Raw genomic sequence first — 26,219 nt, forward strand, 5'->3', positions numbered from 1 at the left:
TTGGCTTTCGTTTATTTGCCAGCAGATTTCTTTCTTTCCTCCCTCCCTGCCCCCCACTTTGTTGGGTTGTAATTGACATCCAACATTGCATAAGTTGAAGTAAGGTATACAATGTGATGACCTGATATATTGAAAAACCAAAAGATTTTTAACTTTTAATTATGGAAAATTTAAAAGACAGGTGAACGTCGACAGACTAAGACAGTGAACCCGTGTGCCAACACCTACCAGTGCGTGGCCAGTCCTGTCCCCTCCGTGCGCTGACTCTGCCACCACCCCCACCGCCACCTCCCCCCTCCCTGCTGCCAGTCACTAGGAAGAAATCCCAAAGTGACTCGTGCCTTCTGTCAAGCCTAGCCTGTGGCTTGTGATGGATTAATCCAGAATTTTCAGGCCTGGAGTGAGTGGGTGACACTTTTCAATTTCATTTCATTTTCAGAGAAACCACTAAGTTTCCCTTCTTCGTCTTACCTTCCAGTGGGAAGTTGGTGTCTCCAAAGTGGAAGAATTTCAAGGGCCTGAAGCTCCAGTGGAGAGACAAGATCCGGCTCAATAATGCCATCTGGCGGGCGTGGTACATGCAGTGTGAGTGGTACACAGGCTTCCGGTAGGAGCGGCCTGCAGGGGCCCCGAGGCCTTGTGTTCTAGCACCTGGAGGCCTTTGCACCTTGGGGCCCAGAGCCCACCTTTCAAACATTACGCCTCAAAGGGAAGCCTCTCTTGGGCAGTCCAGCAATAGGAACACCAAGCCAGATCCTAATGAACTGGGTACTTCTCAGGTGTCAGGCACAGGGGGCCAGTCACATGGTCTGTGTCGTGTAGTTGCCTATAATATGCAGGAGACAGATGTGTTCGCCCAGGGTTCACAGCATAATGTGCTCACTATTAGGTTAGACGCTTGGGCCCAGCGTTGTAAAGGCAGAGGAGGGAGGGCTTAGTTCTTTCCAGGGGAGTCAAGGAGGTTGTAGCGGAGAGGTGATATTTGAAGAGTCAGGGAACAGTTCCTATTTTCAGCAGGTCAAAGAAGATACAGACCCAGGCCTTGTTCATTCTCTAGCTGGCTTCATGCCGGTAGATCCGGTGACCTTTGCAGGAGATCAGCGTGCTTGGGGCATGCTTGGGTTAGGCTGGCATTTCTTTTGATAAGCCAGACTCCCTTTCTTACCCATGAGTTACTGACAGATTCTTTTCCTTTATTCTCTGAAATCTCATTTTCAAGGGAAGGAGAAGAACACTTGGGAGGGTCCCACCCTGAGGGGGATGTGGACAGAGGGGGCAGGGACTCTTTCAGGGGTCTTGGTCATAGTGATACGTCTCATCCTTTCTCTGCCCAGATTTGGAGAAGCGCAAGAATCCCGTGTGCCACTTTGTCACTCCACTAGATGGCTCTGTTGAAGTAGATGAGCATCGCAGGCCAGAGGTACTTGGCTCGTGACCATCAGTAGCTGGAAAGGATCTGCCCTCATCAGGAGGAAGCGACTCTCCCAAGGCCGGGAGCAGGGGTTGGATTCCGCAGCAGCGGGGGTGGGGTAGGGAGAAGGACCATGTGACCTCTCAAAGATGAGGTTGTGACAGCCCACAGAGGCTCCCCTCTTCTCAGGCTGGGCTGACCCGAGCACTGAGAGGTTCTCCCATTGGGACTTACTTTCCACTTTCCCTTAACATTGGCATTTTTCTGGAAGTCAGTAGGGAGGGATCTGGGCTCCTTACAAGGCAGGTATCTTTAATGGTTAAAGAATGACCTCAAGATCTTTATATGATGAGATGGAAAGATGCTGAAGAAATAGTAACTGAGAAAAAAAAAGCAAGCTGCGCAACAGTCTTTCAGTAACTTTATGTTAATTTTTTTAAAAGTGTGTATCTGTGTGATTGTGTGTGTGTAGGAAGAGTCTAGAACGATATACAGAAATCCTTTACTGGTGGCTACCTCTGGGGAGGGGGATTAGAGTGAGGTGGATACCCTTATACCCTTCTGCATTGTTTTAATGTTATCCAAGCATGTCTCACTGTTGGGATAAAAGGGGGAACAAATAGAAAGTAGCCCAGTGAAAGACCCTTTTGAGTGGTGGGATGTGATCTGGTATTGGACAATATTAAGGAATACCACTTTGTGGGTCTGGTGATAAGACTGTATTGTTCACTGTGAAGATTCTTTACTGTCAGATACACAATGCAGTATTTGTAGGTGAAATTATATGGGCCTTATGACATCTGGGACTGGCTTTTGTATCCTCCAGCCATAAACAAAAAGGAACCTGAAAGTGAGGCAGGCTCTCTGAGGAGGGCGTGACTTCTTCGTCACCAGAGTTCTTCAGGGATACGTGGAAGGGGCTCACCTGCGTGATGGAAAGGTTGAAGTAGCTACTCTTGGAAGTCACTTTCCACCTAAAACTTCTGTGATTGGCCATTTGTTTTCACCCTTTGAAAATGTGGCAGAGTCTTCTGGATAAGGGCATTTAGTGCTACCCCTGGCTCTCTGTAGGGCTTTTTCAGTGCCTGGGTGGAGGGCCCTCTCCCTCTTCCCTGCCCGAGCACTCTCTGACCCGTGTCCAATCCGGACCCTTGGGACTCATGCCACCAAAGTCACACTTGGTTATCTGAGGTCACGAAGTAAAAGCCCATCTCTAGGGTGGAGGCTAGTTGTAGCACAGAAGAGGTGGGACGCACTTTGTGAATGAAGCTGTATGCATGTGGGAGGGTCCTCTGAGCTGGATTGCCCGAGCTGACTGCCAGGGTCAGACGCATCTTTATTTTCAGGCCGAGTTCTGCCCGTCAAACTAGATTGCCCTCTTTTGATTCTGACCCGCATTCTCTTCACAGGCCATCACCACAGAAGGGAAGTACTGGAAGAGCCGCATTGAGATCGTGATCCGGGAGTATCACAAGTGGAGAACCTACTTCAAGAAAAGGGTATCTGGCTTGGGCTCCAAGAACAGCATGTTCGGGAAGCCCCACGGGGGAGGGAGGGTCTAAGTCTGTGTTCAGACACCGGCCCCCGAGGCTGTGGGTCCATCGCTGCCCCCGTGGAACCCAGTGTTCCAGCCCAGCCCAGGTGATGGGCCTGCTTTGGCCGTGTTTTTTGTGGTCTCAGTTTCTCCTGCTGCTAGTTATTCTACAAACACTGGTGGAGAATCTCTTCTGTGCCCAGCATGGGCCTGGGAATGGCAGAGAGCAGGATCCCTCCCACGCTTTCCAGGGAGAAGAGGCCTAGATGCTTCCAGGAGGAGCCTCATCCCCTGCCAGGACCCTGGGTGACACTTTGTCTCCCCTTTTTCTCCACAGCTACAGCAGCACAAGGATGAGGACCTTTCCAGCCTGGCCCAGGTGAGTGAGCTCGGGGGCTGGGAGGACCCTCACGGGAACCCTCCTTTGACAAGAAACAGCAATGACGTGGGTGGCCCGACAGTGAAGCCTGCCGCACCTGCCTTCCTGCAGCTCCAGGAGGGGCCACCCCCCCCTCCTCACACGGAGGACATGCAGACTAAGGAAACAGGCCAGTTCTCCCTGCTCCACTTACTCCCCTCTTCTTTTACAACAGCCCTTGCAGCTCTGTACAGTAGGGTAACATACTCCCTGGCATGATGTGATTGGGAATTCTGAGTTCACTAGTGCCCCTCTGATTTTGCCTCCCCCCTCTGTTGGCGGTAGGATGATGACATGCTTTATTGGCACAAACGTGGGGATGGATGGAAGACCCCAGTCCCCATGGAGGAGGACCCACTGCTGGACACAGACATGCTCATGTCGGAATTCAGCGACACCCTCTTCTCAACACTTTCCTCACACCAGCCAGTGGCCTGGCCCAACCCCCGGGAAATAGGTAACCCACCTCTAGATCCTTGACTTTGAACACACAGGTTTCCTTCTCTGCCAGCGCCTCCCCAACCTGGCCCCCCAGGGCAGGACTGGCCAACCTCGCTGGCATCTGAGGGCCACATGCACTGAGTGGGTGGGGACTGCAAATGGACCTTCCTGGACAGCTGTCAGGCCCATGGTGCCCCTGAGAGAAGACTGGGGATTTGGTCTGAATCAATTTCACATTTCTGATACTGTCCCCAAGTGATGGGGCCTTTGGGAAGAAAATTAGAAGCATTCCTGGGCATGACCTTTTACCTGGCCACATTCAGGCATCCAGTTAACACCTCAGGGAAGAGCCCACAGACTAACAGAACTGGGGATCTCAGCATCCTGGGAGTGTCTGTTTCCTGATACTTCACCTTTCTTTTCTTTTTTTTTTTTAAATATTTTATTTATTTATTTGAGAGAGATAGAATGAGACAGAGAGAGCACATGAGAGGGGGGAGGGTCAGAGGGAGAAGCAGACTCCCCGCCGAGCAGGGAGCCCGATGCGGGACTCGATCCCGGGGCTCCAGGATCATGACCTGAGCCGAAGGCAGTCGCTCAACCAACTGAGCCACCCAGGCGCCCTTCTTTTCTTTTTTAGATTTATTTATTTATTTATTTATTTGACACAGCGAGAGAGGGAACACAAGCAGGGGGAGTGGGAGAGGGAGAAGCAGGCTTCCCGCGGAGTGGGGAGCCCGATGCGGGGCTCGATCCCAGGACCCCGGGATCATGACCTGAGCTGAAGGCAGATGCTTAACCGACTGAGCCACCCAGGCACCCCAATACTTCACCTTTCTTATAAAAACTCTCTTTCTTTCTTTCCTGCCTTCTGAGGGTGGAGAATAGCCACAAACCCACAAGAAGGTAGAAATTCCAGCCAGCCGCCTGCACTTCTCCTTGGAAGAATCTAGAATGTGAACAGGACCAGGAGAATCCATTCCAGGTGTTTTATGTGTTTCTGCAACATTGTTTGAGAAGACAGAATGATTCCTCTGTCTCCTTTCTGATTCTTACAGCCCATCTGGGAAATGCAGACATGATCCAGCCGGGGCTGATTCCTCTGCAGCCCAACCTGGACTTCATGGACACTTTTGAACCCTTCCAGGGTGAGGACATGGGGCAGGGAGCGAGCATGGCTGCCTGGATCTATCTCCCTTTGCCCAGGTTAAAGCACACTGGTGCTTCCCTTCATTAGAGTTAGAATGGGCAAGGGGGAGGACTTAGAATTTTTCCAGAACTACCTTTTTTTTTTTTTTTGGTAGTAGTTGCAAGATCTGGGAAGCTTCTCTGCCACAGGGTTCTCTCACTCCTGCAGTCTCAGATCCTCAGGTTTGCCCAGGACCGTAAGCAGTTCTCCCTGTAGGCAGCAGAGGGCGCTGGCAACACAGCCACCTCCCCGCAGTGTCCTGCAGTTAGAACTGGGCTCGTAAGAGCCGCCAAACGCCAGGCCTGGGAGTATTTCAGACCCCACACTAGTTGCCAGCATGAGCGGTTCCAATCAGAGGGCCTCTTTCTGCAGAGTTACTTCAGGGGGGAACACCCTCTGGCCATGGCATTCCTCTGGGTAAGATGGGGTTCAGTGCCCGATTTATTTGGATCTTAATTCAAGGATATGATGGGCACACCTTGCTCAGAAGCGCCCGATGTTGTCTTTCAGACCTCTTCTCTTCCAGCCGCTCCATTTTTGGTTCCATGCTGCCTGCTCCTGTCTCAGCACCTGCACCAGATCCCAACAGTCCACCTGCTCAGGTAGAGGGAGCTGGGGAGAGGTGGCCAGGGCTAGGCCAATGAATAACTGTGCAGTCATAAGCAAAGTGCTAGGGCTTGCTAGATCTAGTGCTGAACACACATACAACGCATAAAGACGTTATTCTAGCCCTCCTTGAAAGCAGCCATAGATCTCCAAGAGGTGGGAGCTGTCGGTAAGCCCGTGCGTGCTCCTGCCTGAGGCTCCGTGTAACCTGTGTGCGGCGAGCTCTGTTCTAACCAGTTGAGAGAGGATCAGCAAAGGAAAACACGGATCACTAAAAAAAAGTTCCATGTATTTCTTTTACTTTTTACGTAACAATTAACACAAGTTGGTTTTCAGCTGCTGGGGCTGCAGAGCTGGGTGAGGCCCGGCTCTTTGCCCTTAGGGGCTCTCAGGCTGGTACCCATATCTAGTCAGACACCAGAAACCTGGCCCCATCTTCTTCCATCTGGCTCTGGGAAGAATTTCTTCTATAGAGACTGAGGTCTTGGCAACTGATTCCTTAGAGCGTTTCCCTTTTAGGAAGAGGTGACCTCTGGAAGTTGATACATGAAACTGTCCTGAGGAAGCCCTCTGAGCAGCTGTGCTTCAGGCTGCCTGTGCTGTGTAATGGAAGATGGCCGGGACTTTGGGGGGACCCCTGCTGGACTCTAGAGACGAGATCTTCCCAGGCCTAGAGCCAACTGTGTGCAGACAGTCACTTTGTCTGAGCTCTGTGTTATCATTTAGTCCCTAGTGGAAACAGGACCCCTGCGGACGCCTGGAGAGACACAGCTCCATTCCCCCCAGATTAGCGGGAATGGGGGCGGGAGCCATCGCCTCGTCCCTCTGTCTGAAGGTTCTGCTCAGGCGCCCAGCGTACGTTGTTGGACTTTGGTGTGTCGTACCAGGAAGTGACAGCAAGTTGTGTGATCCAGCATTTGTCCTTCCTTTCTTAGGAGAGCATCCTGTCATCCACCGCTCTCCCCACCGTGAGCCTCCCTGATGGCCTCATAGCAGCTCCTGCAGCCACCACCCTGGACCCCACGGATAGGCAGGGCTGTGAACGAGCTCCCCGGCCTGGAGACCCCTTTATCCAGCCCACAGACTTCGGTCCTCCTGCACCACCGCTGAATGTCCCTCAGCCTTTCCTCCCTGTGTTCACCATGCCCTTGCTGTCTCCCAGCCCTGCCCCAGCACCTGCTTCCCCTGCCCTGCCTCTAGCCCCACCACCCCCTGCCCCTGCCTTGAGCCCCTCGGCTCCACCTACCTTCCTACCGCCGAAGTTTGCTGGAGCCAGCAAGTCGCCTTCCGTCATCACACACACGGCCTCTGCCACCCTCACCCATGACGCGTCTGCCACCACCTTCAGCCAGAGCCAGGGCCTTGTCATCACAACCCACCATCCCACGCCCTCAGTGTCCCCCTGTGGCCTGGCGCTGCCTCCGGTCACCCGGCCGCCAACTGCCGGACCTCCCCAACCCTGTTTAACTTTTGTGCACCCCAAACCTGTCTCTTTGACTGGGGGGAGGCCCAAGCAGCCCCCCAAAATAGTGCCTGCTCCCAAACCAGAGTCTGTGTCCGTGGTATTGAAGAATGCTTGCATTGCCCCAGGTGAGTCAGGTGGAGGGAGGCCAGAGTCTGAGCTCCCCTTCCCGAGGGATATTTCCCTGTCCCCAAGGCTTGCAAACTTGCGACACACCCACACTCGTGAAACAAAAGGGTTCCGATCTACCACATGTGTGTGATCTAGTCTGTTGTCTACTCTGTGGTCTTCTTTTCAAGTTAGTCTCAACCCAGTTTGAAAAAGCATGGTTCAGGTGATCTCTTTCCTGGGTCTGTAATCTGTCCCCTTCAGGAAGTTGCAAAACAAATGTCAGGTACCCCGGTGATTTTGTCTCTCCGTGCCCTGCGGTGAGGAAGGCGATGTCTGAGCAGCAGGAGAGGGGTCTGCGCTGCTCCTGGGGAGCCCCACAGTGCCTGGGCTCAGCAACAGTAGTGTCAGAAGCAGACCCCCATGACTCCGGGCCTCACCCTCACCTTCTTGTTCTGGCAGCTGCCTTTTCAGGACAACCACAAGCAGTGATCATGACATCAGGCCCTCTGAAGAGAGAAGGGATGTTGGCTTCTACCGTGTCGCAGTCCAGTGTGGTCCTCACGCCTGCTGCCATTGCCCGGGTGAGGGGGCCCTAGGCAGACCCTCGTGTCCTTATCCCCCCAGCATGGCCCTGCTCTTGGTGGTCCTCACCTGACATGACTGTGGTCGGGGGTGATCTCTGTCTCCTGTGTCACCTCAGGCTCCTGGAGTCACGGAGTTCCACAGTGGCATCCTGGTGACAGACCTTGGCCGCACCACGAGCAGCCAGCCGGCCCCTGTCTCTCGGCTCTTCTCTCCAGGCGCTGTGCAAGACTCCCTGGTGAAGGGCGAGCAGGTCCCTGCCACGGCTTCCAGTGAGTGTGCGCTCCAGTCCGAATGGTTGGGACTTCGTGAGTGAAATGAGCATGCCCACACCTGGGTCAGGGAGACTGCCCGTGGGGTTGCCCGGGATGGGGCTGGACTTATGGGATGTGCAGTGAGGTCTTAGAAGCCTAGTGGCCCACGCTGGGACGTGCTCAGTGTAGGGCCGGATCATCCACAGTAGCAGGAAAGTGGCAAGCGTGTGCGGGGCAGGCAACTAATGCACTCGGGGAACACCACTCTGACCTCCTTCAGAAAGGCCTGGCTCTGAGTTGCCAGTTCTGATCCAGACAAGGGATTGAGGCTGTCAACGCTTTCCAGAAAACGGAAACCACCCAGGCTTGTCTCCACATCACCGTGCTCATCCCTTAGTTTTCAAGCACCTCACATCGTTGAGCCCATTGCCACACCGTGGGCCTTCCATTGGCAGGACTGTTGGGGGAGAACTGATTTTGCCCAGTGAAGAGCCATGAAGCCAGGGATAAAGGATTTGCCCAAGGTTGTGTGTGCCCCTGGCGGTGGGGGTAGAACCAGAACCCAGGCTTCCTCCTTTCAGATGCCTCATCGGGGAGGGAGACCAAAGGGGCCTTGTCTCAAGTAAAACCTGGGCATGGTTGCTCCTGGAGCTCTATGGTGAACGGTTGTCTTCCCTGAGCAGTCAGGAAAACCCGAGGAGGAAAGGTCTCTGCCTACAGAGATCAGACAGTAGAGGGACTTGCCCAAGGAGGCTGGACGAATAAGGGCCTCCAGTCTGGAAAGCTAAAGATGAAGACTAGTTGCGAGTCAGGCCCCTACGGTGGTGTAAGTTAGGGCTCAGGTAGCCTAGTGTTGCCCTGTCCGCTGAGGCGCAGAGCACTGGGTGTCGGAGCTGCATGGGGAAACGGAGCAGCAGGGCGGGGCGGTGGGCAGCGCCACAGAAAGAGTGCACTGAGGCTCTCCAGGCAGGCAGGTGGGGCAGCCCCAGGGGTTCCGGGGGCCTCCTGAGAGATGCCAGTGACCAGGGCATGGCTGGCGTGGGAGCGGGCGAGATTGAAAATACAGGAAAATGTATATGTAGAGTTGAAAGAACAAAAATAAACAGATACGTGTACTTGACACACAGGGTAAGAACTAAGCCTCACAGAGGCTGCGGAAACCGCAGGTGGCCCCCAGGTGGCTTGTTAGTAAGCTGGGTTAGCAGTCAGGCCTCCTGTCAAAACTCTCCATGTCCCCAAGACCCGTGGCTGGCCAAGCTCAGGCCGTGTTCCTACCCCACGTCCAGCCAGCTTTCATCAGGCCGTGTCCACACCTAACAGAGCCCTCCTTGGGATGTTGGCAAGGATTTCTCCAGTTTTTGCTCTGGGGTCGCTGTGGGAGGTTCCGGATGGGTCTCCAGGGTTTGGGACTTGTGGGGCTTCCCTTCCTGGGTGAGCACTGTTTCAGCTGCTGCAGCCAGCCGTGTCCTAAGAGGAGTCTCTGTTCTTCTCAGGTCGAGATTGCCCAAACTCAGGGCAGGCCTCTCCATGTGCTTCAGAGCAGAGCCCCAGTCCCCAGTCTCCTCAGAACAACTGCTCAGGGAAATCTGCAGACCCCAAAAATGTGGCTGCTTTAAAGGTATCACAGGTCTCTCTTGGGTCTTGATTTCCTTGGAGGGATGGGGGGAGGGCAAGGAGGAGAATATCAAGGGACCGATGGGGCAGCTGCGTCCCTTACTAAGGACACACAGGAAAGGAGCAGCACAGACCTGCCTGGTGCTTCAGCAGGCTAGGGTAGCATCAGGAACCTGGACGTTTGCTACTTAATCTGGAGATAAGGCCGGCTCCTCCCATTCCCCCACCTACTAGCCGGCCCTGAGCCCCAGAACCAGCCTGAACCCTGTAGTACGAGGGAGGTGGCGGCTGGAAGAACTGGGTCAGCGGAGGAGCGGGCCGAGGGTGGCTGGGAAAGGCTGATCAGCAGTGGTCACAGCCCCTGCCGAGGGCCTCCATTCAGCAGGCAGGGTTTTCTAGCACCCCTGTCCTGCCCCCTCACGGCTCCTGTTGCCCCTCCTTCCACTTACTCTCTAGCCCCTGAGCCGCAGGTTGGGAGGGAGGGGCGGTGGCCCTCTGGTCCACCCTGTGTCACAGCGACCGCTCAATTCCCCAACAGAACCGGCAGATGAAGCATATTTCAGCTGAGCAGAAAAGGCGCTTCAACATCAAGATGGGCTTTGACACCCTCAACAGTTTGATCTCTAATAATTCCAAGCTGGTGAGTGGTGTCGGGTGGGTGGGGAGCCCCTGCGTTGGCCTCGGCGCCAGCTAGCCAGGCAGGGTCGCCGTGGCTGCCGTGGTTTGACCCTGCCGCCCCTCTCCCAGACCAGCCACGCCATCACGCTGCAGAAGACCGTGGAGTACATCACCAAGCTGCAGCAGGAGCGGGGCCAGATGCAGGAGGAAGCCCGGCGGCTGCGGGAGGAGATCGAGGAGCTCAACGCCACCATCATGTGAGCCTGGGGGGTGGGGCCCGGGGCTGGTGCCTCATCCTCCCAAGTGCATGTCCCAGAGGCAGGAGGGTCCTTTGGGCTTTTGTCATCCTCCTCCTCCTGAGGCCTCTCCTCTTGGGCCTGCGGTGATCAGCGGCGGCTGGCCCTGCCCACTTGGCGCCCCAGGGTCCAGCTTCATCGCCGGCCGCTCTGAGCTTCCTCTGATTCTTCCTGTCGTTGCAGCTCCTGCCAGCAACTGCTTCCTGCCACGGGAGTGCCCGTCACCCGGCACCAATTCGATCACATGAGGGACATGTTTGATGAGTATGTGAAGAGCCGGACCCTACAGAATTGGAAGTTCTGGATTGTATCTTTGGGTTTTCTTTGCTTCTCCCACCCCCCACAAATGGTTGCTGTTGAGTTCATCCAGCAGGCAGTGCTGGTTTCTGCCTCGGTCCAGGGGCCTGGCCTGGCCCGTGGTGGGAAGGGGGGCTGTTGTTGGTGACCATCCAGGCTTGGGACTTCCTGGGGAGGCAGAACGATCAGCTTTGCTCTCTCCGTGCTTGGGAAATAAAGATGCTTTATCGCAAGGTGCCAGAGCCACCTGCCGAGGCAATGCTGTAGGAAGGAGGTAGGATCTAATCCGACACATCCTGGCGGCCATCTCCGGGGAGGGGTGAGTACTGCCCCGTGAGATAGATGGGAAACCAGGGCTCATAAATCACTAAGTGGCAGAGTCAGGATTTGAAACCAGCTCCCTGCAGGTTGTTGTCTGCGTTTGGGCCACGTGGTCTTTGATGCTGTTATGAGGCACGTATATCTGCGTGCTGGGCTCCGTCTCTGGGGCCAAGGCTCACCTGCTCTCAGCCTTCCAGATGTCAGCAGGGCCCCTCTGGGGGACAGCCCCTGCCTTGTCAGTCCCCTTTCAGCCACCTCTCTGCCTCAGACAGTCTACACACATGGTAGGTTGGCCATGTGTCTTCACCTTCTTGCTGACAGACAAGAGACAGCCGTTTAGGAGCAGAGGATTTTATCTGTTGGCACTCTAATGGCTGGTTTTGAAGAGACAGATGACAGACCAGACACCAGCTCTGTTGCCTCTGCTTTGCCCGGCTTACTCAGCCTGGCTCTGGCCCTTATCATTGATGGAGGTGGCAGCTGGGCTGAGCCAGGACCTCTTTGGTAAAATGGCACATTCTTCATCATCAGCCTCAGCTCGGGGGGCCATGGGTACAACCGTGGCTCAGATCAGGGAGAAAATGGACTCATGCTTTTGCATATTTGCTTGCCTAGGATGGTTTGGGAGACCCACACAGAATGTGACTAAGAGCCGGCGCGTGTGTTTATCACAAAAGACAGACCTCCTCCATCTCTAGACAGCTTCTGCTTTGCAGTCTGCTGTGTGCCTCTGCTCTTCTTGCAGGTATCCACAGACCGCTGGCTTTCATGTCAGGGTGCTCGGACCTGTTCCACACCGAGGAAACGTCTGTGTCCTTGCCTCCGGCCTGCTCAGTGCTCATTAACCTGTTGCTCAGTTAGAGTCAGATGGGAAGATTTCAGGGGAATGTGAGGGTGCATCTTATCTAGATCACACTCCCTCATCAACTGTACATGGTTACTTGTCGTCCCAGGGGGAGCTGGTCACGGGCAAGCCCGTAGCTGGACTTTATTCTCCTCACCCCCGGTTACGTGTCCGCCGGCCTCCTCCTTGCTTATCTTTTCTTTAACCCACGTGCCGTGCAGTTCAGTATCATTATCAAGCCGCTGTTTGAGTCCTTCAAGGGGATGGTGTCCACCAGCAGCCTGGAAGAGCTGCACCGGACGGCGCTGTCCTGGCTGGACCAGCACTGCTCCCTGCCCGTCCTCAGGCCAAGTGAGTCGGGGGCTACGCAGGGGCCGCGGCATCACGGGGATAGTCCCGGGGACAGGAGGGCCTTTGCAGACGGTGCCGCGGCAGATCCAGGCGCCCCCACGAGCGGCTGCATCAGCAGGGGGCCCCGGCCAAAGATGCCGGCTGCCGGACAGGGGCATGGCCCCTAGCGCCTGTCCTTTGCCTCCTGTCGTCCCCGCGCGTCCGTGTGCTCAGGTCCACCTTGCGCTTATTGAGCACCTACTGTTCACCAGGCCCTGTGCTTTCAGATGTTTTCTGATTTAATTCTTAGAACTAACAGGGCTGTGCCCTTATACTGAGGTTATAGAGGTGGACAAACAGGAGGAGCTGGGGGTTGCCTGCTTGTCCGCAGGAGAGGAGACAGGATTTGCAGTTGTCCTAGGGGCAGAGAGGCTTTGCTGGCGTCTGTCCCTCGGTGGCGCTCAGGGCCTCTGCTCCTTCGGGGACGTGAGAATTAGCGCACGCTTTGTGCGCACGAGCGCGTGTGCCGCCCGCGCTGCGACCCGAAGCGCCGCGTGGCCCGTGGCCCTGGGCTAACCCGCCCCTTCCTTCCAGCGGCGCTCCACAGCCTTCGGCAGCTGAGCACCACCACGTCCGTCCTGACAGACCCGTCCCAGCTGCCGGAGCAGGCGGCACAGGCCGTCACCGCCATCGGCAGGAGACCGGGGGACTCGTAGCGGCACCTGGCGGGCGCGTGGCCGCGCAAGATGCCACGGAGGCTCTTCCCTGCCCGCTGCCCGCGGAGAGGGGCTGCGGCCCATGCCTCTCCTGACGCGGAGCTCAGGGCCCCCCTCCAGCTCCGCCGGCCCACTGGGCCACTCAACACTGCGCTCAGGGCTGAAGCAGGTTCGGGGCCTGCCGACAGCAGTAGCCCGTCTTTGGGAACCCCTTGCTGTGAACTCTTACTCACTGACCTCAGTCGTGACCTCCCCTGCCCTCAGGCAACCCAGACAAAGTCCCGTCCTGCTGGTGGTCTGCCGGGCCCCTGGTGCCTGAGCAGGGAGTAGAGGGGCAAAGGGGCACGGCCTGCGCCTGGGAGCTGGGAGGCATAAGGGTTCCTCTTCAGTTCTGTCCTCAGACTTCTGGATGCTCGCTCCTGTCACCCCTGGGCACTCGGAGGGCGCCGCTCTGACTCGCCCGTGGGGCAGGTGGAAGGCACCTCCCTTCCTCCCTCACACTCTGACCTTGTAAGTAGGTTTGGACAGCTGCTCCCACCGCACAGGCCGCCAGGGAACCCCGGAACCCGCGTGCGGAAGCGGCGGGTGTGAATGCTCGCGGCGCGAGAAGGTTCGCACAAGCAAGGCCAAGCTGCTGCTCTGGCTCGGAGACCCCTCGGGTGGCGCCGCGGGCGGCCTCGCTCCGTCGTCGGTGGCTTGAGAACCGTGGCGGGGACTCAGGCGGGGCCTCACTGGGCGCCACCTCACCGCATGGCCCTTGTTCTGCACCTTCCTCCAAGCCGCAGCCTCGGGTGCACGCTCGCAGCCCTGAGAGCGCAGCATTTGAGAGGCCAGACTCCACGGTGCCGCCGTGGGTCTGTCGCCTTGTCTGGATGGTTCAGCCAGGAGCCCCAAACCATAACAGTTCTCGGACCAAAGATGTCACCACACCCAAAGTCTGTCCTGTGTTGTGTTTGGCGGAAGAGATTGAATGTTGACGGGCAGCCCTCTGAGGCAGCCAGCCTCAGTCTCTGGGCATCTCCCAGATCATACAGTGAAGAGTTACACTCATATTTGATCCAGGCGGAGGGATATCTGGGGGCAGCGGCCTGCTTCTGAAGGTGGAATTGCATTCGGGGTGTCCGGGCCCATCCTCTTGTATGTGCAAGAGGAGCTGCAGATGGAAGGGCGGGTGCTCTCTCTAACGCTCAGGAAGCCCAGCCAAGGGTACCTCCTCGTTGAAAGAATGTGCTTTTAACGTCCTGCTGTGAAGTTCAGAGGCTCAGTGGACTTTCCAGTCAATCTCTGTCCTCCCTGCCAGAGATGGAGCCTGGGCAGTGCTAGGCAAGGCCGGGAACGCTGGGTAGGCTCTGAGTGGGGGCTGCTGAGGGCAACCTCCTGCAGCTTGGACCCATTTGGAGGCTCCCGCGGGTTCCTGGAGGCCTGCTGAAGGTGCTCAGGGGGCAGCCAGCCCTGCCTCGGCCTCCGTTGATGGAGGATGGCAGGGGTGACGTCTCCCTGCCGCCGGCCGTGCCATTGTCTCTGCTGCAGGTCACTGACCGTCACCTACTCCCTTGTCTGTGCTTCAGCCCCGCACAAGAGCAGCTTGGCGGCGTCCCTCAGCCTCTCCAGAAAACGTGTTTACAAGCCTCCCAGATCACTCCCCTGAGGGGCGAGCACAAGACAAGGCTGGGCTGATCCTTAATGTCCACTGGGAAGTGGTAAGAGAGCTCATCCTTCACCCCAGGATAAACACGAATTTGCCCTTCAGAAGGGGAAGACCACCATGGTAAGAACTCACTAGGGTCAAAAGGAAAAACACGAGACATCCCCAGCTACGAGGGCTTGTGGAGGGTCATGAGCTCCGTCCCTTCCCCAGTTCCTGTGCCTTTGTAAACCGCGTGAATGGCCGTAATGCTTGGCCCACCAAGACCTCTCCTAAATGAGCAGCCTTCTCCCCACCCGGTGCTGGGAGTCTTTTTCTTTTTTTTTTTTTTTTTAACTCTGTGGGATATAAAATTGGCCTCTTGCTTCTTCGGCCTACCTCTCCTCTTCCTTTTGCTGAATTAATGTTCATGATTCTGTTTTGTTAAATATTTAAGGCTGTTGGGTCACATGAGACTTTGAAGGGTTGTGTGTGTGTGTGTGTGTGTGTGTGTCTGTCCTAGCAGACTGTTAACTAGATGCATGTTTTTGTTTTGAGACATTTACTTAAATCCATTTCTCTTGGTGCTCACAATTACCACGGCTGTTGGGCCACAAAGCTGTATCTCTTACCACAGACATGACTGTTTCTTGTCCCAGAATAATTTCTTATTTTGGAATCTTGCCCGATGAATCTGGCCAGACAGAGGGGCCCAGTGGGGGCGCAGGGGCAGCGAGACCACCCTGCCAGAGGGCTGCAGGGTGTGCTGCCCACAGGGCTGTGCTTTGTTTACACTCATTTTCACCCCTGCTCCTGCCTCTGCTCCCATAAAAGAAGCTTTAAAATGCTGACACTTTGGAGAATAAAAAAAATCAACCTGAAAAGGAAAAAAAAAAAAAAAAGCCTGTCTGACACATAAATCTTTGAAAAGCATTTCTATGAAATCTTTCTGTGCCATCAGCCCTCTTCACACTGTGCCTGCTCTTTCACGATGAGTGGGAAACGCAGGGACAGGGCAGGTGCCACCAAGGGGCTTTCTAAAAGTTGGCGGGCCCGCCCCTCCCATCTCAGGCGGGTTACACCTGCAGTCACCCCCAGGGGGGCTCCAGCCCGTGCACCCCTGCTGCTGTCCAGCCAGTTTCTCACACAAGAGCAGCCGTCCCAGCATCAGAAGTTAGAGTTAATGAGGTGCTAGCGGACGTCACTGGCCCTTGTCAGGAGGAAGGACTGGGGGGCAGGGAACCCCCAGCGCCACCCTGTTCCTGGAGCCTCTGCAGGAGGAGGGGTGGTCAGTTGTCGCCCATGTGTCCTTGGGCACCCAGCTTCATCCGCTTCCTGCCCTTGTGACCTGACGGGCCGGGAGGTTTTCCTGCTCTGGCCGATAGAAATATAAACTTAGACTGAGCAAGCATGGCCCCCCAGGGTGGTATCAACCCCCTTTGTCTCGACCCAGGTGAAGGGGTGTGGTGGCAAGGGACCTGAGAACTAGAGGAATGAGGAGCAGGTCCATTGTTTGCAGGATTACAAGCTGGCACGGTCTAGCTGAAGCACACGGCGTGGCGCCGGGCTGTCCTCAGTGCTCCCTGCCCCATGCCCAGGACCCCCCACGCCGTGGATAAGCTGGTCCGCTCGCTCCTCTCTCTCTGGTGGAAAGTTGCCTTTCCCTAGAGATGGCCTGCTTCCTGTTACGCACTTTGCCAGTGACGAAACCCACCCACCGCTCATGGGAACTTAGCTTTGCCAAGTGTTCCCTCGGTCATGGTCTCACTGGAGGAGAGAGCTGGGATGCCCTGGTGTGAGCAACATGGCAGCCGCGGCCTGAGTCTTCACCTCGGTGCCCTGATACCGTGTATGTTGAGGATTTTCACCACGTCTGAACATGCGCAAGGGGAGAAGGGGGTTGGAGGGTGGAAGAGCTTGGAAGCTCAACACCTGTTTGTAACTTTCAGTAGTCTCCTTGGCCTTGACCCTCTGGGATCGGAGGGATGGCGAGAGCAGGGAGAAGCCTTAGGACCTACTGTGTACCTCCAGCAACTGCCCCGTTTTGTTTTCCTTCTGAGGACTTGGCTTTCCTGGCTCATCACGCAGGGGGCTGTCTCCTTGTTGGGATTTGCGAAAATCAGCCTTTGAGAAAGAAAAGGGAACTTTTCATGTTAAATGTTGGCTTTGATTCTGTGTGTGTGTGTGTGTGTGTGTGCACGCGCACGCATGTGCACGTGCTTGCACAAGCCTGCCTGTGTTTGTTTACTTAATGGAATTTTATTTTTGTGAAATTCCTTCCCAAATATGTAGCAGAATTCACCTCCATCTCCCAGTCAAACTTTTGGTTTCACAGTCAACCCTGGGCGTCACTAATTTGAAGAATTCTCTTCTGGGTTTCTAAACAGAGGTATGCTCCTCCCAAGGCTTGAGATTGTGGAGGGCTTGGGAGAAACGGATACATTTCCGTAGAGTTTGTCCCGCAGTTGAAGGGTATGAAGGGCTCAGCCCAGGGACACACAATTCCTAGGCTGTGTTTCTCACAAGGGAGCTTGAACACAGCCTCTCCCCGACAACGCCCTGCTGTTTCTCTACCCGAATCTTCTCAGACGGCCCGCGAAACGGAACCTCGTTCATCTACTTATTTTGTAACATCACGGCTGAGCTACCACGGCGTTCTTTTCCTTTGCCAGCTTCCAGTTCATTGTATAAATGGTTCGTTTTTTCTGTTGTGAGCTTTGGTGATTGCGTCAGGGCTCCGTTAGGAGGCAGTTTCCCCTCGTGGTCTGAACAGCAAAACCCGAGAAGAGCCTTGTTACTCGGAGGCTCCCTCAGGCCTGCACCACCCAGAACACCACCCTTCATGCTCCGCTGTCAAGAAGCACGTTTCCACCAGCTGTATTCAACACTACAATGCAGTTTTAAAACTATATTTGCATCCGAGACAATAAAAAGCTGTATTTTTTTTGAAAAGCCTGTGATGTGTGGTCTTAAATGCTACCCTGTTGGGCTGTGGAAATGATGATACTGGGAGATCGGAACAAAGTGATGCTCAGACTGGCTTACTCATTCCAACCTTGGGCGGTAGGTTCAGCCTGGGGTGAAGGCTTGGGGGAGAGAGGCCCCAGGTGAGTAGGGGGTCTTGAAGAGAGGCTGCTGGAAGGACCCATGTCAAAAGCCCCAAATCACCAATTCTCACTGTGAATTCACCAGGGCCTGGTGCTCCAGGCCTTTCCCGGGTGGACAGAGTTCCGTGGTGCTTGTACAAACTGCCATGTCCTCATCTGGAACCCGGGCAGATCGCACCTGCCCTGCACACTTGAACAGGGTGGTTGTGAGGTTCACATAAAATCCTGTCAGTGGGCTCCGTAACCCATGAGACACTGTACTTAGAAAGTGTAGGTTCTCGTCAGTATGGCTAACACTGACCCCAGTGCTGAAAGTGTTCTAAGTCGAGGTGATGACCCCAGGAGGCCATGGTCTCCCTGCCAACCGGGGACCCAAAACTGTAGGAAAAGGCAGGCAAGTTGACCAGCCAAGATGCCCTTTGTTGATCTGAGAAGATTTTGATGATTTCTGTTCAATTTAGAACCTTCTCTCTTTTCCATACATTATTCCTGCACCCACCACCCCCCATCTCCCCCACCTCAGCTCCTGGTGCATGAGAGGGGACACAGTGAGCTGAGTCATGCTACCTCCTGCAGGCAGCCTGGCCCCTGCTGGCTTGTTTCACCAAACAACTGCCCAGATCCAGATCTCTGACTGAAATGCCGTGGGTTGATAGACAGGCTCTTGTCTGATCAAACCCGATGCCTCCCCCAAACGAAAAAGTCTCCATGACACAAAGCGAGATTTTGGGTCCTAAAAACAGGAGGCCCTAGAAAGAAGCAAGTGATTCACGGACTCCTCTGGGCTGAAGAAGCTTGATTTCCATTGAGCAACAGATGTCTGCTTTGCTCTTCTGAAGTTTTCGAACCCAGCTCCATGTTATGTATGGAATCTTAAAAGATGCTCGGGACATAATTCAGAGAAGAAGGTTGAGTTTGGATAGACTGGGAGGGGGGAGATAGAGCAGAGGGAGCAAGACCAGGGCACTGGAGACTGTCCCTCCGCATCAGGCTTTGGACTCCTCAGGGACATGGACGCCCCTGGATAGTTCTCAACCTGGCAGTGTGGCTATTCCCATTTCCTAGAGGAAGAAATCAAAGTACTTTCCAAAGTATCAAGGCCATGTGGATCAGAAAAGGCTAAAGCGTCGTTTTTTGTTTTTGTTTTGTTTTGTTTTACGTTGTAAATGGCGTCTCCACCCAACATAATGGGAGGATTATCCTTGACCAGTCCTCCTCCCCTCCGCCACCTCTCCCAACACCAACTCTGGCCAAGTTCGTCTTCCAGATCTCTTCCAAATACGTGATTCACTTCTCTCCATCACCAGTGCTGTCTTCAAATCTAAGTCGCCATTATTTCTCAACCAGTTCACGTAACAGTGTCCCCCTCACTCTGTCTTGTGGTGTCTGTCACAGTCACTGGGAGCTTGGAAAAGCCCAGGTCCAGCCATGTCACTCCTGTGCTCAGTCCGTCCAGGGCCTTCCAGATGAGGGCCAAGTCCTAGGATCTATTTCGCCCCCGTCAACCCCCCCGCCGCCCTCTCTTGCCCATCTGGCCCCGGCTTGCCTTCCCAACCTCATTTTTGCTCTTTCCTGTTCTCTGAACGTACGGTGTTTTATGTGCCATGTCACTCTTAGGGCTTTTCCAAGTCCTCTTTCCTCTGCCCAAGCCTCTCGCCATCTCCCGGCTCGCTCCCATTCTTTCTTCCAGTCCCAATCTTTGGACCTCAGTTCTTCAGAAACCAGCCCTCATGTCCCCCCACCCCACCCCCGATGCAGAGATGCACACACACGCATGGAGTCAGGCCTCAGAGCACCCTGTTTGCTCAGGACGACTGTCGTGTTTGTCATTGTCATCTGTCTTCCCCGCCAGGTACCGAGGCCCGTCAGGACAAGGATCTGGTGCTGATGGTCACTGCCATGCCCAGCATGGAACGGGCGCATGGCAGGTGCACAGGTAACCTGCTGAAAGAGCCCTCAGCCCATACCATTCCAGCAGCCCAGCTGCCCCTTCCTCACGTCTGCGTCAGAGAGGTAGGGTGTGGGGACCTGTGAGAAGAATTCAGGAGAGGGGAAGGGGCAACTAGCAGGTGGAGAGGTCAAGCTGGCATAGATGTTGACCAGGGTTAAAAGGTTGACCCCTGGGATTCCATGTTTAATATAAAACATCAACTCTAGTAACTTAGGTTGTAGATATAAGAACAATCTCTTACTGGCATTTAAAAGCCTTTCATCTTAGATGTGAATATGATTATTCCCTAGGACACAGTTTACCTTCTTTTTTATATGTCAAGATCTGAATTTAGCCTTGTGTAGGATGGTGTGATTGCACTTGTCCTAAATTTCAGTAAGTGTGCCTTTTACCTTTTTATTTCAGAAAATCTCCAGTATACACAGAAGTAGAGGGGATAGTACAAGGAGCCCCCACTTACTCATCATCCACGTTAACAACTACCAACTCGGGGCCAGTTTTGTTTCGTATGTACCTCACCCCCGCCCCCATTGTTCTGAAGCAAGTCCCAGACACCATATGGGTTTCATTTGTTAATAGTAAATGTGCTTCTTAGTACCGTTTACAGAAGTGCGTATGTGCCTGTGGTGTTGGTCATTTAAAGGCTCCTGAAGGCTTTGTCAAAAGCTACAAAGTCATAGTTAGTAAGAAATCTGAGGACTGGGGAGTTCTTATTGATCAGATTTTCTGTTTCACAGAATCATTAGCTAGGAACCCCTTATTGTTTAAAGAGGGAAGAGCTTTCTAAGATAAGAGTCTGCTTTCCTGCCTTTAATGGGTATGGTGCAGCAAACAATCTAATCTCCTGATCTAGTCTGACTGATTTTCTTTCCTGGGGGACGAGACCAAGCAGCGCTGGCTGGGTTCCATTACAGACTTGTGGGGGGAGTGGGGCCTGCATGAGCAGGAGGTAGCAGTCCTTCCCACCTGCCCCCTCACCTGTCTGGCATCCCGAGTCCCCAGCCCACCCATCAGTGCCACCGAATGACCTCCACCGGGATATGCGTAAGCTGCTCGCATTCCGTGCCTCTTCTCCCACACCTGCCTGGGGGTTGCCCAACTACGCCTTCTTTCCTCCGGTCTTTGATCAAGAAGCATGTGCTGCAAGCCAAATTCGAACTCAGCTCAGGGAACACCGCAGTGCCACAAAATCTGTCTTGATACTGAATGATGGGGGTCAGCACGGGGTGCCATGAGGTCACGAAGGCATGCCAGGAACCAGTCCTGGGAGGCGCTGGAAACGTCCCCGTCCCCGTGGTAGGTGGTGCCTGAGCCAGGAGCCCGAGGGACAAGCAGAGTTCGCCGGGCAAAGGGGCAGAACCCTCAGGGAAGAAGAGCAGGCTCCACAGGAGGCCGACACCTCCCCCTCTCCCCGCTGGGGCTTTTTCTCCTTATCTCTTCTGCCTCGCCATTTTCTCCTTTTCCAATTGACTCACTTCTCTCTAAGCACCAGTTTCTCTTCCTCAAGTCTCTCTGCTTCTAACCACCATTTCTTTAACTTTCAATTGCCCCTGCCCGGAGCCTGTTCATCCCCGAATGTTCTGCATCTCGCTACCTGGCGTTGCCAGCCTCCCAGTTGCTCAAGCGGATTCTTTAGACGTCCCCCCGGGTTCTTCCGTCCCTTCACATCCCACCTTTAGTCTGTCGGTGAATCCTGTCAGCGATGCCTCCAGAATAATCACAGGTCCATACCCCACCCCCACTGCCACCGCCTGGAGGGCACACCGTATTCTCCAAGTTCCACTTCTTGCTACCAATTCTTCACAGAGCTGGAGCGACCTTATTAAAGACACTTATGACACGTTGTGTCCTTCCCCTGCTCAAACTTCCAGTGGCTTCCTGTTGCATTTAGAATAAAGTCCAAACTCCTCACCATCTGGGTCCTGACTGCCTTGGGCGAGTGACAACCTTTCTGGGCCTGAAAGTCCTCATCTAGAAAACGTGGATAAAAATCACACCCACCCTGGGACGCCTGGGTGGCTCAGTCACTTAAGCGTCTGCCTTCAGCTCAGGTCATGATCCCGGGGTCCTGGGATCGAGTCCCACAGCAGGCTCCCTGCTCAACGGGGAGCTTGCTTTCCCCCCCTGCTTGTGCTCTCTCTCTCTCTCTCAAATAAATAAATAAAATCTTAAAAAAAAAAAAATCACACCCACCCCACTGGGTTGCTGAAGGATTAAGCAAGCCAGGTTTACAATAAGCACCTGTAACGTGAGCTGCTTTTGCTAATCTTCATCTCTCTTCCCCGCATTCTTCCCCCGTTCCCAACATTGCACCCTCTTCCATTCTCTTGGATTTTATTCGTGCTAGCGCAAAGGCCATCCTCCTTTTTAATACCCTGGGGTCATTCTGATTCTCCCTGCCGCACAGCATCCTGCCTGCTCCCTTTCATTAACCAAATCTTGTGTTGTGAAATCTTGGTGCGAAATGTCCCGACCGGGGTCCCATTCGGGGCCGTGGAACAGCTGATATGGATCAGAGTTGAGAAATATCCCAACAGAATCTTCCTAGCTCACGCAGGTCTCCAAAGTTCAGGAAATAACATTCAGCTTCCTAACACTCATCCCTTTTTCAAATACCTGCCCTCCTCCCAGCACTTCAGAACTTCCTGTTCTAGAATAAAGTCCCCAGTCCTTAGTGTGTCCTTCAGTAGGGCCCCGACTCCACCTCCCATCCCTGCTCGTATCACAGCACAGCTTCCAGGCTCGGTGCACGCCCTGTGGTTACGAGCTGCTTCCCTCTGGCCCACATCCCCTGCCCCCGGAAGGCCTTGTGCTCTGTCCCTCTCGGTGGCCTTCCCTGGCCCACCCCACCTCGGGCTTTGAACTGCCACCAGTGCTCCACTTGTCACTTCTGACACATGCCACCTTCTCTGGGTAATGTCACTGTCATTCCTACCCTCCCACCCTCACCCCTGCCTAGGGACCGAGACCACATCTCATTTTATCAGCCATCTACCATAACACGCAGTTTCTGTGTCCTGGGCACCGAGTCAGCTCATGGTTTAAGTCAGATCTACCACTGCCTGCCCGGATGATGCAACACCGTATGAAATGCGTGCTGTTATTATCCCCACTTTAGAGATAAGGAAGTTGAGGCATAGAGAAGCACACAGCTTGCCCAGCGGCACCATCACGAAGTGCAGCTCTGAGCTCTAGACCTGGGTGTGTCAGGCTGGAGAGTTTCGCATTATCCCAATTTGTATCCTCAAGAGGCCCTACGGGGTCCGTAGACTGTTATCCTCATTTCCCACAGGAGAAAACCAAGGCTTCTCTTTCATGATGAGAACACTCAACAAACCGGGAGTAGGAGGGAACTTCCTCAACCTGATAAAGGCATCTGCGAAGACCCCCAGCTGACACGTTGAATGGTGGAAGGCCGAATGCTTTCCAGTTGAGATGGGCACAAGGCTCCACGCGGTCCTGGACGTCCTCGGTAGCACGGTTACGCAACACATAGAAATACAACACATTCCAACTGGGGGGAAAAAAAAGGAGTAAAACTATCTCTGCGTGCAGATGACATGCTATATATGGAACACCCTGAAGGATACACATGCACACAGACGCCTGTGAGAGCCAGTAAATGAGTTCAGCAAGGTCACACACAGGACGAAAGATCAGTACACAAAAATGAGCTGTGTTACTGGACTCTAGCAATAAACAAGCCAAAAGTGAAATTAAGAAAACAATTCCATGTACAGGAGCATCAAAAAGAATAAAATACTTAGGAATAAATTTAATCAAGGAAGTGCAAGACTTTTACACTGAAAACTACAGGACAGAGTTCAGGAGTGTTACTCAGCCATAGGAAGGAGTGAAGCACCGACCCATGCTACAACGTGGACGGGCCTCAAAAACGCCATGTGACATGGTAGGAGCCCACAGACAAAAAGGCCACACAGTGTATGATTCCATATATGAAATACCCAGGACACATAAATCTACGGAGACAGAAAGCAGATTGGTGTTGCCAGGGTCAGCGGGGGAAGGAGAGTAGCAGTGACTGCTTAATGAGTATGGCGCCTCCTTTTGGGGTGATGATGATGTTTCAGAACTTAATATGGGTGGTGGTCACATGACACTGTGAACATACTAAATGCCAACGAAATCGTACACTTCAAGATGGTAAATTACACGAAGTTCACCTCAGTTAAAACAGTGTTGAAAGAAATTAAAGAAGACCTAAATAAATGGAAAGTCATTCTGTGTTCATGGGCTGGAAGACAACATTGTCAAGATGGCAGCACTCCCCAGAGTGACCTACAGACTCGATGCTATCCCGATCAAGATGATAACTTCCCCTTTTGGAGAAACGAACAAGCTGATTTAAACATTCATAGCAGCATTATCCATAATAGCCAAATATGGAAACAACCCAAATGTCCTTGAACTGATGAACGGACAAATAAAATGTGGCATATCCATACAATGGAATGTTACTCCACCATAAAAAGGAATGAAGCACTGTCACCTGCTACATGGGTGAATCTTGACAACGTTATGCTAAGTAAAAGAAGCCAAATTAAAAAGGCCACATATTGTACAATTCCATTTATATGAAGTGCCCAAAATAGGCAAATCCATAGAGATGGAAAGTAGGTTAGTAGTGGGGCGCCTGGCTGGCTCAGTCGGTAGAGCATGTGACTCTTGATCTCAGGGTTGTGAGTTAGAGATCCACGTTGGGCATACAGATTACTAAAAATAATAAGTAAACTTTAGAAAAAGAAAAAGGAAAGTAGATTAGTGGTTTCCAGGGGCTGGAAGAATGGGGAATGACTGCTAAGGGGTACAGGGCTTCTTTTGGGGGTGATGAGAATGTTCTGGAATGAGGTTACAGTGACAGTTGCACAACCCTGCAAACATGTATACACACACGCATACATATATACACACACTACCAAACTGCATAGTTCAGAAAGATGATGTGATTCATCTAAGGTCACATCACATACAGTGAGTAGAGGATCAGAACCTGGAGCCCAAGACCATCTGCTCTTGGCACCAATGCTGTTGGTGCCAAAGGTTTCCGGGGCCCTTGAATAAGTAAATTAAGAAAGCTGAGCTCTGAAAGAGCCCCAGAAATGTCTTTCTGAATAGTCCTTCTCATTGTGAGGTACTACAGTTTGGGATAGTTCACAAAAGGGCTGGGGGAGGAGGACCACATGGGTTACCCTGAGAAGTCCATCGTACTCGACAAGAAATAACCTGTCCCTGATGGGCTGCTCTGGCCATTCCTTTCAGCTGGGAATCTGAGGAGCAGGCGAAGAGCTGTGAACGGTGGACCCTAGGCTCATTTCAGAGATCAGGGGCAAGAAATCAACCCACTGCCACAGTGAACAGCCTTGGGGTGGCCTTCAAACGCTCTGTTTTTCATCCCGTTTTTCTCACACTGCTATTTCTTTCAAAATTTGAAATTGTGTTTATCTTACTGAATTCCTCAAATAATACATACTAGTTTTAGAAAATTTGGGAAAGTACATAAAAATAGAAAGAAAATGACTCCGGTCCCCAAGGATAGCTTTTCCCAGGCCTGCTTTCTGTCCATATAGGGGACCTACGTGACTTCCACAGTAACGGCCCCCAAAACCCATTCACCCGTCAGTCAGGGGCCCTGCCTCCCACCGGCCTCTCCCAGCCAGTGACCGTGGCAAGGATGCTGAGGCGGGCTCATTTCTGAGGGACACGAGGCTCCTCTGACAAGTCACTTGGCAGATTTTCCGACAGCCTCGTCCATCTCTTAGAGAAGCCCTTGAATCTGAGATGCTGCGACCAGCCGCTCTTCCTTCCCTCTTTCCGGACCCTCACAGGCTTGGCTGCTGCTGAGCCTTTGGCCTGGAGAGTCCCATCATGGTGTCTGCTCCTCGGGTGACCCACCCTGACACAGATTTCCTGGCCCGTTTCTGATATTATCAGCAATGCTGTTAGAGTGTGTGCGTGTGTGTGTGTGTGTGTGTGCTCGTGCACACGTGTGTCTGGCCCCAGTCTGTGATCAGCTCTGTAGGAAATTACAGTGAGAACAGCAGGAGAGGGTCCCTGGTGAGGGATGGAATCCTCTTATGAGACCGATACCTACTTGTGAAAGTGGCTGAGTAGGCCTTTCTCCTCGCCGCCTCACCGGCAAGCCTTATCATGTGTAAAACCTCTGCTGATTTGACCTTCTGTTTATTTGCCTTTCTTCGTTACTACTGAGGTTCAGCCTAGTTTCACATCTAGCAGTGATTTGATTTCCTATTGTACCACTTCGTGGTCTTCTCTTCTCTCTCCTCCTCTCTCGTTATCTGATCGCCCCTTCTATTTCCTTTTTATTTTTCCTCTCACCTCTTAATTCTCCAGAACAAGAAGATGACATTGCTCAAAAGTGCTTTTCTTTTTTTTTTTTTTAAAGATTTTATTTAGGGCGCCTGGGTGGCTCAGTGGGTTAAGCGACTGCCTTCGGCTCAGGTCATGATCCTGG

General features: G+C 53.5%; 1 protein-coding gene across 4 annotated transcripts in view; it reads left to right on the plus strand.

The window, feature by feature from the left end:
- The window catches only part of MLXIP (MLX interacting protein), a 69,498-nt gene that overhangs the window by 42,113 nt on the left and 1,166 nt on the right, over window positions 1-26,219 (plus strand). The window contains exons 2-18 of one of the 4 annotated variants that reach the window (XR_014139812.1): window positions 479-585; window positions 1,335-1,420; window positions 2,821-2,910; window positions 3,283-3,324; window positions 3,649-3,820; window positions 4,863-4,952; window positions 5,504-5,595; window positions 6,535-7,189; window positions 7,632-7,753; window positions 7,873-8,062; window positions 9,502-9,626; window positions 10,161-10,262; window positions 10,370-10,497; window positions 10,720-10,843; window positions 12,220-12,349; window positions 19,628-19,711; window positions 20,132-20,232. Coding sequence is in view for 3 of the 4 variants with exons in the window: in XM_081802300.1 (XP_081658426.1) it covers window positions 479-585; window positions 1,335-1,420; window positions 2,821-2,910; window positions 3,283-3,324; window positions 3,649-3,820; window positions 4,863-4,952; window positions 5,504-5,595; window positions 6,535-7,189; window positions 7,632-7,753; window positions 7,873-8,062; window positions 9,502-9,626; window positions 10,161-10,262; window positions 10,370-10,497; window positions 10,720-10,843; window positions 12,220-12,349; window positions 12,923-13,044 (2,377 nt within the window). In the remaining variant the exon portion in view is untranslated. Of the gene's footprint in view, window positions 1-478; window positions 586-1,334; window positions 1,421-2,820; window positions 2,911-3,282; window positions 3,325-3,648; window positions 3,821-4,862; window positions 4,953-5,503; window positions 5,596-6,534; window positions 7,190-7,631; window positions 7,754-7,872; window positions 8,063-9,501; window positions 9,627-10,160; window positions 10,263-10,369; window positions 10,498-10,719; window positions 10,844-12,219; window positions 12,350-12,922; window positions 17,621-19,627; window positions 19,712-20,131; window positions 20,288-26,219 lie in introns of those variants that run through there. The other 3 variants (XM_081802302.1, XM_081802300.1, XM_081802303.1) reach the window with 3 other exon arrangements.

The sequence above is a fragment of the Leptonychotes weddellii genome, chromosome 13 (genome assembly GCF_054177405.1).
Source record: "Leptonychotes weddellii isolate Sample4059 chromosome 13, ASM5417740v2, whole genome shotgun sequence".
Lineage (NCBI taxonomy): Eukaryota > Metazoa > Chordata > Mammalia > Carnivora > Phocidae > Leptonychotes > Leptonychotes weddellii.